Genomic DNA, 13,062 nt, shown 5'->3' with positions numbered 1-13,062 from the left:
ACCGTGAAGGGCCACGTGATGGGGATCATCTGGAGAGCCTAGGCTAGGAGGTGCGTTTGCCGAGCGTAATACTGGCACCCTTCATAGGTGCGTACAATTTGCTCGGCATCGGCTACCGCGGTGGGCCAGTAGAAGCCTTGTCGGAATGCATTCCCAACCAAGGTTCTCGGTGCGGCATGATGACCGCATACTCCACTGTGGATGTTGCCCAGCAGGAGTTTTCCCTGTTCGCTAGGGATACAGAGTTGCAGAATTCCGATGTGACTTCGTTTGTAGAGTTCGCCCTCTACAAGAACGAAGGACTTGGCGCGTCGTGCGAGCCGTCGGGATTCCATCTTGTCTACCGGTAGTATGTCGTGGAGGAGGTAGTTGAGGTAAAGCGTTCTCCAATCACCGGGAGGGTCGGACTCCCCTACTGGGTCCTCTTCAAGCTCCATGACCTCAGGGTCGAGTGGCGTAGTTGGCGGATCGGCCCCCGGGGTCAGACTAGAGAGGCCGTCGTTGGCTTGTTCCGACCCCGCGTAGCGCACCGAGGGTTTGTGTTGATCACTGGCGAAGACGCCTGTTGGGACCAGCTCTCGGCCAGACGCTGCTTTTATGAGCGTGTCGGCTGCTTCGTTGAGACGCCTGGGGATGTGATTGAGTTTGAGGCCATCGAATTTGTCCTCCAATCATCGGACCTCTTTACAGTATGCTTCCATCTTGGCGTCGTGGCAGCATGACTCTTTCATGACCTGGTTGATGACCAGCTGAGAGTCGCCCCTGACGTCGAGGCGTCGGATGCCCAGCTCGATGGCGATTCGTAGGCCATTGATGAGCGCTTCGTATTCTACAGTATTGTTTGATGAGGGGAAAAGGAGCCGAACCATGTACCTCATGTGGACCCCAAGGGGAGATACAAAGACCAGTCCTGCTCCAGCGCCCTTCTTCATCAGCGATCCGTCGAAGTACATTGTCCAATACTCTTGATCGATGGCTGCTGGTGGCATCTGGACCTCGGTCCACTCCGTGATGAAGTCAGCTAGTGCCTGAGATTTGATCGCTGTTCGAGGGGCATAGGAAATGCCCTGATCCATCAGCTCGAGTGCCCACTTTGCGGTTCTTCCCGTAGCGTCATGGCTACGAACGACCTCACCGAGGGGGAATGATGTCACCACTATCATGGGGTGTGACTCGAAGTAGTGGCGTAGCTTCCTTTTGGTGATGATGACGGTGTAGAGGAGTTTCTGGATCTGGGAGTAGCGGGTTTTGGAGTCGGATAACACCTCGCTGATGAAATACACAGGGCGCTGTACCCTGAAGGTGTGCCCCTTTTCCTCTCGCTCTACTACTAAGGTGGAGCTAACCACTTGGGTGGTGGCCGATATATACAGTAGGAGGGACTCTCCGTTGCATGGAGGGACTACGACTGGCGGTTTAGTTAAAAATTGTTTAACCATGTCAAGCGCTTCCTGAGCCTCGGCTGTCCACTCGAAGCGGTCGGCTTTCTTCAGGAGTCGATAAAGGGGGAGTCCTCGTTCACCGAGGCGTGAAATGAATCAGCTGAGGGCGGCGAGGCACCCTGTGATCCGCTGAACCCCCTTTATGTTTTGGATCGGGCCCATTCTTGTGATGGCTGATAATTTCTCTGGGTTGGCTTCGATGCCGCGCTTAGAGACGATGAAACCGAGTAGCATGCCCCTTGGGACCCCGAAAACACATTTTTTGGGATTGAGTTTGATGTCGTTTGCCCAGAGTTTCGCAAAGGTTTGTTCAAGGTCAGCGACAAGGTGGTTAGCTCGCTTGGATTTGACTACGATGTCGTCGACATAGGCCTCAATGGTTTGCCCGATGAGGTCTCCGAAGCAATTAAGCATACAGCGCTGGTACGTTGCCCCAGTATTCTTCAGACCAAACGGCATTGAAATGTAGCAAAACGATCCGAAGGGAGTGATAAAAGATGTCGCGAGCTGGTCGGACTCTTTCATCGCGATTTGATGGTAGCTAGAGTATGCGTCAAGGAAGCAGAGGGTTTCGCACCCCGAAGTGGAATTGACTATTTGGTCTATTCGTGGCAAAGGAAACAGATCCTTTGGACATGGTTTGTTGAGGCCGGTATAATCGACACACATTCTCCATTTCCCGCTCTTTTTTCGGACAAGAACAGGATTTGCTAACCACTCTGGGTGGTATACTTCCTTAATGAATCCTACGGCCAGTAGTTTGGCTATCTCCTCGCCGATGGCCCTGCGTTTCTCCTTGTCGAAGCGGCGCAGGCATTGTTTCACCGGTTTGGAGCCCGGGAGGATCTGGAGAGTATGCTCGGCGACCTCCCTTGGGATGCCCGGCATATCCGAGGGTTTCCACGTAAAGATGTCTTTGTTGGCGCGGAGGAAGTCGACGAGCGTGCTTTCCTATTCTGAGGAGAGCGTGGTCCCGACACGGGCTTTTTTGCCCTCAAAGCCGCTAGGATCCAAGAGGACCTCCCTGGAGCCTTCTGCTGATTCGAATGACCCGGTTGATTTCTTTGCGTCGGGTGCCTCTTCGACGACCTTCTCCCTAAGGGTGGCGAGCTCTCCGGAGGCGATGACTATGGACGCGTGTCCGCAGCATTCGACCTCGCACTCATAAGCGCGCTGGAAGGAGGTGCCGATGGTGATGACTCTACGGGGGCCCGGCATCTTCAACTTTAGGTATGTATAATTGGGCACGGCCATGAACTTCGCGTAGCATGGTCGCCCCAATATGGCGTGGAAAGTCCCTGGGAACCCCACTACATCGAAGGTGAGGGTCTCAATCTGGTAATTGGACCGATCCCCAAAAGTGACAGGCAGGTCGATCTACCCCAGTGGCACGGCTTGCCTCCCAGGTACGATGCCATGGAAAGGTGCTCGGATGGGACGAGGGTTCGTATGGTCGACGCCCATCTCGTCGAGCGTCTTGGCGTACATGATGTTAAGGCCGCTGCCCCCATCCATCAGTACCTTGGTGAGCCGCTTTGGACCGACGATCGGATCGATGACAAGCAGGTACCTTCCCGGGTGTGGGATGGCATCCGGGTGGTCGGTCCGGTCGAAGGTTATGGCGGATTTCGACCACCGGAGAAAGGCTGGCGTGGCTGGTCCGGCGGTATAAACCTCACGACGTGCGACCTTCTGGCGGCGCCTGGAGTCATAGGCCGTTGATCCTCCGAAGATCATGAGGGCGCCGATCGGCGTTGGGAAGGCGTCGTCCTTCTCCTCCGTGTCATCGGTGGTGGGGACAGGCTCCTTCCCCTGCTCCCCCTTGTTAAGGCCCCCGGCCAGGTATTTGTGCATGAGGCCACATTCCTTGTATAGGTGCTTGGCCGGGAAGGTGTGGTTCGGGCATGGCCCCTCGAGCATTTTCTCGAAGTGGTTCGGAGTGCCCTCCGCGGGCTTTTGGCCACCTTTGCGGTTGGCAGCGGCCATGAGCGAGTTGTCGCGCCGTTGCTTCTTATTTTTCCCTTTGGTGGGACGGTTGGAGGCACCTTCACCGGCGTCCACATCCCGCCTTGTCTTTCCGTCGGAGCGATCAAAGATGGCTCCGACCGCCTCCTCTCTAGAGGCGTGACTGGTAGCGATGTCCAGGAGTTCCTTGGTAGTCCGCGGGCCCCTTCGTCCTAGCTTGTGGACCAAGGATTCGTAGGTCATCCCGGACAGAAAGGCTCCTATCACATCGGCGTCGGCAACGTTCGGGAGCTCATTGCATTGTCGAGAGAAGCGCCAGATGTACCCGCGGAGGGTTTCATCGGCCTTCTGGCGGCAGTTCTTGAGGTCCCATGGGTTTTTAGGGCATTTGTACGTGCCCTGGAAGTTGCCCACGAAGATCTCCATCATATCGGCCCAACACTGAATAGCATTGGACGGTAGGTGCTCGAGCCATGCTCGCGCCGAATCGGCCAAAAACAGCGGGAGATTGCGAATAATGAAGTTGTCGTCACTCGCACCACCGGCCTAACATGCAAGCCGATAGTCTTCGAGCCAAAGCCCGGGATTTGTTTCGCTAGAATATTTTAGAATGTTGGTAGGCGGTCGATACCTTAGGGGGAACGCAGCATTGAGGATGTGTCGACCGAAGGCCTAAGGGCCTGGTAGGCCGGGGCTCGGGCTCTGGTTCTCGTTGCTGTCGTAGCGTCCGCCACGTCGGGGATGGTAGCCGTGGCATGCTGCTTCACCATCGTCGCCGTGGGCGCGTCTCCGGGCGTCGATGGTGCTGCGTACGTCGCGGTCACGGCCAAGGCGTTGATGCACTGGGACGGTGAAGAGCTGCCTGCCGCCTGGCGGTGTTTGGTGGACGGACGCGTCTTTGGTGGGATGCACCGAGGGCACGCGCCGGCTGGTGTCGGGTTCGCGTCGTCGAGACAACGAACTTTCCGCCTGCTGCGCCGCCGCCCGCTCGAGCAACGTGCGAATTTCTCGGTGGGCGCGGCGATCCTCAGACGTCGCGGCCTCCAGAAGGCCCCGCAGCAAGGCGGTTGCTGCGGCGATGTTCTGACTAGCTCAGGCAAAGTGAGGAAAGGCCCCATCGTCGGTGAGGATCCTTTGGTGCACGGTGCGGGCCGTGGCGCGCGCACGCCCCCCGTCTTTGCGGCGTTCAATCTCACGATTGATGTCCGCGTACTCCCAGACGAGCCCTTGCCCGGCCTCATCGATCTCTTGCTGACGGGCCCTCAGCTGCTCCATCCCTAGGCGAGATGGGGCTGCCGTCTCATCCCCGGATCCACAGTCAGGGTTGTTTGTGGGGGTCACCTCTTCCCCAGGGACACTTTCGACGTGACCCTCGGGGGTCTGCGTCATGAAGCATTCCCGAGAAGGGTGGTGGCTCCCCCTACTAGAATCCGAGCTGGAGAACGATCCTGGTTCCTCGTTGAGGAGCCCGTAGAGAGTCTCCGTATCCTGCTCAATTGCCCCCACGAACTCGATGTCCGTGGGTGTTTGAACCATACGTAGCGCCAGAAGGCGGCCAGTGGTCGCCGCAGCATTGCGGAGACCGATCGGAAACGCTGTCGGGGCGCTCCGTACGGACCCTCCTGGACATAAGGCGGCATTGTGAGGAGCCTCCCTTGATGACGGGACTCCCAGGGAGTTGCCTGGTGGACCATCGAGCCTAAGACGGCTGAGGTTGATAGAAGGGAGAGATGGGGCGGCTGAGTGAGTCAGCGCCAGCTCTCCTCCTAGTGTCATGATGAAGTCTAGGTCACCAAAACGCACGTGTGCACCCGAGGCCCAGGTGATTGCGTGGGTGGCCATCCGAGGCCTGATTTGGAACGCGCAAAGCCCCTACCTGGCGCGCCAACTGTCGGTGTTTCGTACAAGCACCGGCAAATAAATTTATAGTAATGCGCGTTAGGCCTGGATGGAGCGCTAAAGGACACAAGATTTATACTGGTTCGGGCCAAATGTCCCTACGTCCAGTTTGCTGCTGCTTGTGTTATTAGCACCGTGAACGGTCTGTAGTAAAGGGTACAAACGATCGAGAGAGGGACTGGTCCCAAGTCTCTGATGAAAGGATTGAAAGGAGGTCAAGAGCTTCGTAGCCGCTTGACTGTGTGTATCTGTTCGTGGTCTCGCTGTTTCCTCTTCCCCCCTCTATGGGAGAAGCGCATCCCCTTTTATAGATCAAGGGGCTGGCTTTACAAGGATAAGGGCTTTAGCTAGTCTTGTGGTTCACGTCTACCCGGTTTGGTCCTTTATTCTGATGAGTGCTAAGGAAGATAAGTGCTTACAACACTGCTGATATCCCTGTAGAGTGTCAGGTTGATTATAGAATGTTGCCCTGCTCAGGGTATGGGCTGTAGTACAGTGGTTTTAACTCATTAGCCTTTCCCAGCCTTGCTCCGCATGTCTTCCGGTTCTTGTGAGTCTTCGTCGGAGTGTCGTGGGATCGGGGTCCGGAGTAACATCGAGGTCAAGGCCTTCTGGCTTTGGACCTGAGGGGTCGGGAAGCGGGCGCCGCTCCCTCGGGTCTACAGCGTGGTGACAGAATTCCCGTCGTTCGTGGAAATAGCAAATCTTCTTCTGGAGTGTAGCGGTTGTCGTATATCTTCGTCGGGTTCCGTGTCCCAGGATTGAAGGCGACGCCTACAATTCTACAGGGCGAGGAGCACGCACCGATACAACCTTTCGGGCTCTGCGGCGCCCGGAAGGGTCTAAAGCACCCGTCCCATCCTCCCCTGGTAGTACTTTTCCTGTCAGGGCGCAAGGTATGGTTCTTGGAGCCATGGTTGACCCGAACGTCTTGTCTTGCCCTGTTTCTATCATCCTGAGGGAACAGGGAGAAGTGGTCAGGTAAGGTGAATCCAAACTTTAGATACGGAGCAGGGTGAGGCTCGTTCCTCGCTATCGGGCGAAGCGGAGACCAATCCCTATCTCCTGGGCGAGACCGACCCTGCCCCTCTGGGGTCGGGCGAGGTGGAAACTATCCCGCAGCCCTCGGGCGAAACCGAGCCCGCCCTAAAGGCGTCGGGCGAGACGGAGCTTATCCCTCGGCCCTTGGGAGAGACCGAGCCGGTCCCAAAGGCGTTTGGGCGGGGTGGAACCAAACTCCTGTTATTCGAACAAGGGATGAAACGGCGCCCTTATGCGTCCAGAAGTTTTTTACGTTCGGTGGTTATCGGTTCCACCTTCTGGGGTACCCCAGTATTAGGTCCCCGACAGAGCTGGAGGTCAATCACTTGGGTCGTCTCTTGGCCTCTCCCATGGCTGGTTTGACCAGCTGGTCCCAAAGCCATGGATGGATGCCATGCAGGGATGATGTATGTGCTGGTGGTGATGTAAGATCCCTGTGCGGTAGTCTATTGATTAGGATTGTAGAATCAGGCTCCTTAGTTAAGATCCTAAAGAAGTAAAATTCTATTGCAAAATCACAGATTTTAGCAACTATGGTAGCGTGGGCCCTGAACACTTGTTACTGGCTCACCATCCCAATCAAAGAGTGGAGAATCTCAGTCATTAGAGCAGACAGTCCCCAAAGCAAAGCAAGGCAAAGTTGCCTTTCAGTCAGCCACCACTTCAGATAGGCCAAAGAGGACTTCTACAGCCTACAAATATGCTTCATCCAACACCTGCGTAGGACCTGCACTTCAGCCAGAGTAGATAGAACAGGATCACAGGACCTTCAGGCTTCTGGGAATGCGTATGCTACTGATTTTCCGGCGCCCATTCTTGTAAACCTTGTAGTAATCTGAGCCATACACAAGTACAGAACATAACTAATGTTCGGTTTCATGTAAATATCATACTAGTAGTTCACCAAATCATAATGCCCCTGCAGCAGCTGTCTGTATTACTAGTTAACTTCACTGGCCCATGCTAAGTGAAACTTGCAATCCAAACTTGATTAAACATTTAGCTACATTATTAGGCCCCCATTACCTCAATTAGCGAGGCCAAGTGTCGCTGTGTGACTTGCAGTCCAATTTACCGTCACTCCGTCAGGGAATAAGAGCATTGCATGGTCCCTGCAAATGGAGTGCGCTCTACTTCACTTCTACTCTTTACCGCCCTTTTTAAATCCCTTCCACTGCAAGAAGCGCGCCAAAGCACCTGCGGCCTCTCTCTCGCCCTCCTCCACCCAAGGCACCAGCCATGGCCAGCTCCTACGTGCCGTTCCTCCTCGTCTTTATCATGGCTTCCGTTGTACCGATCTCCGTGGCTTCGCTTCCTCACAAGATCCGTCTCTCTGCCTCCGACGTCGCCGCGATCGAAGCGGTGGCGCCGCCACGGCCGCCCTCGCTGGACCAGCCGACCGTCTTCTTCGAGGTGGACCGGCCGCACCGGCCGCCGCCGGGCAGCTTCGGCCCGTGCTCTACGCTGCTCCTCTCGCACTCCTTCGCGTACACCTACGCCAAGCCCCCCGCCACGGCCCCCTACTCGCCGCCGCCATGCCTGGCGGCGGCGGGCGGCCGCGCGTCCGCGATCTCGCTCGCCGTGCTCGAGTGGCGCGCGACGTGCCGCGGCGTCCAGTACGACCGCGTCTTCGGTGTGTGGCTAGGCGGCGCCGAGCTCCTCCGCGGATGCACCGCTGAGCCGCCCATCCAGAGCGCCGGCGTCGACTGGACGGTCTCCAAGGACGTAACCAAGTACGCGTCGCTCCTCGCCGCCTGCGACTCCACCACGCTGGCCGTGTACCTCGGCAACATCGTCGACCAGCAGTACACCGGCGTCTTCCACGCCAACGTCACGCTACACCTCTACTTCCGCCACCCGCCGCCGCCGCCGCAGCCCGGGCTGGGCCCCGCCGATGCCGTCGTTCCGCTATCGCGGAGCCTCCCGTTGAACGACGGCCTGTGGTTCGAGATCGAGAACGACTTCGACGTCGCAACCGCGAGCGTCACGGTGCCGGCCAACACGTACCGTGCCGTTCTCGAGGTGTACCTCTCCTACCATTCTGAAGACGAGTTCTGGTACGAGAACAGCGCCGGAACCGGCCCGTTCCGCGAGGTCAGCGTTCAGATCGACGGCGACTTGGCCGGCGTCGTGTGGCCGTTCCCCGTGGTCTACACCGGCGGCATTAACCCCTTGCTCTGGCGACCGATCACCGGCATCGGCTCGTTCAACCTCCCGTCCTACGACATCGAGCTCACGGCCTTTCTCGGCAAGCTCCTGGACGGCGAGAAGCACGAGGTCGCGTTCACGGTGACCAACGCCATGCACACGTGGTTCGTCGACGCCAACCTCCACCTCTGGTTGGACCCCAGGGGCACGGCCGCGGCGGCGGGCATGGTCAGCTACGACGCGCCGCCCCTAGACACGGCCACCGCAACTCTGCCCGAGGGCCCCGACAACGGGCTCTACTACACGACGGCGTTCCGGCACGTCTCCGCCTCCGGGTGGGTGCAGACGCCGTCGTATGGCAAGTTCACGGCGACGTGGACGCAGAGGCTCGGGTACGAGAACACCATCCGCTCCCGCGACAGCTTTTTCCGGCCGGAGGTGAGCCAGACCACCGACGCGTACTCTGCCGCCCACGTCGCGAACCACGCCGGCGTGCTGTACGCGCAGGAGGCGCAGCAGAACTTCGCGCTGTACGAGTTCGTGGGCGTGGTGAACCAGACCGACTTCGACTCGTTCACCGCGGCGACGAAGGTGCGGCTGGGGTTCCGCGAGGAGCGCGTCGCCGCCGGCCGGTCGGGGTTCTGGTCCCGGTCGCTGAGCAACTCGCAGGAGTGCGCCAGGGACGTGGACTTCGAGGACGGGGAAGCCGTCCGGGAGTCGTGGGGCGCGCGCCAGACGTACAGGTACGAGGCCTCCGACGCGTGCTACTTCCGGAACGTGACCAGCCGTGGCTACGACGTGGTGTCCGACCACTCCGACGAGGCCTGCGTGAAGGGATCGCCCGCCGCCGCCAGTGGCATTGCGGAGTGGGCGGCAGCGGCAGGAGCGCCAAGGCTGAGCTCTTAGGACTGGAGCTGACTGTCCAGAGATGTGTTTTTTCTTTTCGCTGCTTAACTGGATCACTGAAAGAACGAGCTATGGTCTACAGAAGACGTACATATGTATGTATGCATTTCCCAATTGCAGACTGGAGGTCGTCCGCTCGCCTTCGATCCAGGGAACACTCCCTCGGACTCATTTCTTTCCTTTTCTGACCTACTACGCTGGATTCATTTTTTACGTCAGGTGAGCATTCATGAACGGTAATGCTTGGGCGTCCGTCCATCCACACGCTTCCATGGGCCGCATAGTAAGCCCAAATAACTACCTCGTATCTGCTCGTCTCGTTCAGCTTATCCACTCGCACAGCTGAGCCACCGTAGTTTCTTAAAAAAAAAAAAACACCGGAGGTCCGCAACGGAGCTAGGACCGCACAGCTCGTGGCGGCTGGCCGGGGCAAAGGCCGCCCGCGCACATCTCGTGCTCGCGTCGGTCAGCGGCAGCGCGCTCCCCCACCCTGGTGGCCCCTTCCCCCACCCTGGCGTTCTCTTCCACCGGGAGCGTCCAACATCCGCAGATCTGGTGTCCCTCTCTCTCACCCCGGCGAGATCCATGGAGCATGAGCAACATCCATGGAGGTGGCGCGACGGTGCTGCAGGGGAGTGGGCGGCTCCGCCCCACCCCGGCGCGGGGCCCTCCCTACCCTCTGTGGCGCCCTCTCTCACCCTGGCGACCGAGCTCCCCCCACCCCGGTGGCCGGAATCGACCGGCCAGCCTTCCCCTCCGATAAGTTGCATATGTACGTTTCAAGTATTTGAGGCGTTCCAAATGTATGTTGCATTTGTTTCGTATGGATGTTGCAAAAGCAGATCGGGGATGTTGCATATGTTGTAATTGTTTCAGAGGCATGTTGCAAGCATATGTTTTGAGTGTTTCACATATTTCAGAGGTATGTTTCATCTCATCATTTGTGTTTTCCGGACACATGTTGTAAGTGTGTTTATCTGGATGTTGCATATGTTTCACACATACGTTGCATGCGTTTTATTTGGATATTTGCTTATGGTTGCAATGGTTTTCAAGTGGTTTTCAGGTGTTTTTTTCAAGTGTTTTAGAAACATGTTTCAAGTGTTTCAACTCCCTTCAGAAGTATATTGCAACTATTGTATTTGGATATTTCAAAAGTAGATCGTGTGTTACATCTCTCCTCCCCACCGTCTGCTACATCGTCTCTCCCGACGTCGGTAGGGCATCCATACGATGCCGCGGCCGGATCCTTTCGAATCGGAGGCACCACACGCCCTTCTCCTCTTGTCTTTCGGGCGGCACGACCCTGCGTGGAGTGCGAAACAGAGTGTACCGCGCGAGCGTCCGTCCAAACATCAGCGCGCTAGCACTTTCTATTCGTGAACATTCTCTTTTCGGATCCGATCGACTCGCACGTGACCTAGGTCATGTGCAGGTCACATAGGTTGGCACGCTTATTTACCTCCACGAATCTATATTACACATGCACGCCTTATGGGTTGGCTCGCTTACTTTCCCATGGATCCAAATTAGCACGGTCATTTGCTTCGCAGGTCCGTTCACTTTTCTCTCGTTTTTTTCCTTCTTTCATTTTTCTTTCATTCCTTTTTCTTTCTTTTTGTATTGTTTATATTAACCTAACTAATTTTCTTCTCTCTACTATGAACAAAATATTCAGGTTGAGAAATTTGTTGGCAATAAGTTGTGCAAAAATTATGCTGGATAAGTTGTGTATAATTTCTTTCACAGACATTGAAGGATGAAAAACTGTGTATAAGTTGCGTTATTCATAAAATTTTATTATATAAAAGCTTAGCTAGAAAATTTAGTCGAGAAATTGTTACGATAAATTTATCCATTAATAATAATGAACAAAATTTTGGTTGCAGCTGGCATATACAGAAAAAAATTATGATTAGTTGTCTATAAAATTATGTAAAGAGAACTTAATTGAAAGATTTTGATTCATATTTGTTTTTTCATCTAAGCTTTCTAAATAAATTTTGTATGTATATGACTCTAATTTTGTATCACAACCCGAAGTGACACGTCTCCGATTCCTATAATTCTTGTGCCGTCTTAATTTTTATATTAAAAACTTATGATGTATGATTTCATATGTGTTTTTCATTTTCAACCTGAAATAAAGGCAATAGCTGAGCAACACGTAAGATTTCATATTTAGGTCTTAATTTTTGCATTAAAATTTTGCTACCTTTTATTTCTTATTTGTCTATTTATTTTTCTATCAGGACATAGAACGTACAAATCGTGCATTAGTAACGCATAAACCGTATTATATTATAATATACTTTAAGTCTCACAAAGTATTCCTTTTAAGTTTTAAGTTATTTAGACTTATGATGTGTGCCTAGAAAGATGATTTCCTTTGTATTTAGTTATATAATAAAATCTTCATATTAGATTATGGTATTAAGATGTGCAGGTTCTACAATGTTACATATTTATATTTATAAGTTATACTACATAGTTATTTTATACATAATTTTATATTGCTGCTAATATAGTAATATATAATGATATTAATTTATAAATCTAAGTTTTTTAATATAACTTGTACGTCCAACTTTACATCTACGACATTCAAGTCCTACATCTAAGTTATCACACTAGTCTAATTTATTCATCAAATGATATCGTTAAGTTCTCATGTTAATATAATATTTTATATTTATGCAGGTTTTCCAAGTTATAATAGATTGATTTTATGTTTAACATGAAGAAGATTTAAAATTGTTAATTAACAATCTCTTTCACAACCAAAACATCATCTGTTTGACTGATACTTCCGTTATATATGCTTATGTAAATAAATTGACCATACAACTTATAAAAGTACCATGTAAGTTATACAAAATAAGTTATTTTCATATAAGTTATCTACGCTGACTTGTACACATAAGTTTATCCATGTAACTTATAAGTCTAACTTTAACATGCATGCCATTCGTTAAGTTTCATCATATTCTATTGTTAAGTTTTACATACATTTTTCGTTGTTAGTACACTATTTGGCACGACAAGGGTACACTGCCATTGTTACATCCAGCAACATCTAATAATTGTTATTGCCACACATACAACTGTAGCAAAAACCTATGGACTATGCTATATGTGTTGCAAATGGAAAAAAGTACTGCAACACATCCCAATAAAAGTATTGTCCAATCTTTGTACCACGTGACTTCTTTGTAACACCCTCGGTGTTACACTATAAATCTTTTGCTAAAACATGTCATGAGCATCATGGTTATGTGTTAATGCATGTGATATAGTGTGTAGATCGATTTTCGTAACTCGAAACGATCAACGAAAACGCGAAACGAAAGTTACATTTCATAGTCAAGTTATATCACCTAGGGTTTTAAATAAATTTTTATTAAGTGAAAGCACTATAGACGTGTATACGAAACTTTAATAAAGTTTGTAGTACAAGTCTTGTAGATGACGATGAAATACCTACGGTCGAATAATGAACTCACTAGCTAACTGGTCTAATAGGTTGGAAATTGAATTTGACGCGAAACCGATCAAGACTTGGTCAAATTTCTTAAGTCAGAAAAGGGTTTGACGAGGCTAAGTTTGGTAATTTTTGTAGAGTAATCGGGTTAAGAAGGGATCGGGTATTAGGGCATGTTTT

At 52.6% G+C, this 13,062-nt stretch overlaps 1 protein-coding gene across 1 annotated transcript; it reads left to right on the top strand.

Moving 5' to 3' along the window:
- The first annotated feature begins 7,586 nt into the window (after positions 1 to 7,586).
- Positions 7,587 to 9,458, top strand: LOC136457444 (peptide-N4-(N-acetyl-beta-glucosaminyl)asparagine amidase A-like). The gene has a single exon (XM_066457469.1). The coding sequence runs from the start codon at positions 7,587 to 7,589 to the stop codon at positions 9,399 to 9,401; it is 1,815 nt and encodes a 604-aa protein (XP_066313566.1). The 3' UTR covers positions 9,402 to 9,458.
- The last annotated feature ends 3,604 nt before the right edge of the window (positions 9,459 to 13,062 follow it).

The sequence above is a fragment of the Miscanthus floridulus genome, chromosome 6 (genome assembly GCF_019320115.1).
Source record: "Miscanthus floridulus cultivar M001 chromosome 6, ASM1932011v1, whole genome shotgun sequence".
Lineage (NCBI taxonomy): Eukaryota > Viridiplantae > Streptophyta > Magnoliopsida > Poales > Poaceae > Miscanthus > Miscanthus floridulus.
Note: the sequence above shows the minus strand (reverse complement) of the source record. Positions and strands in the feature narration are given on the sequence as shown.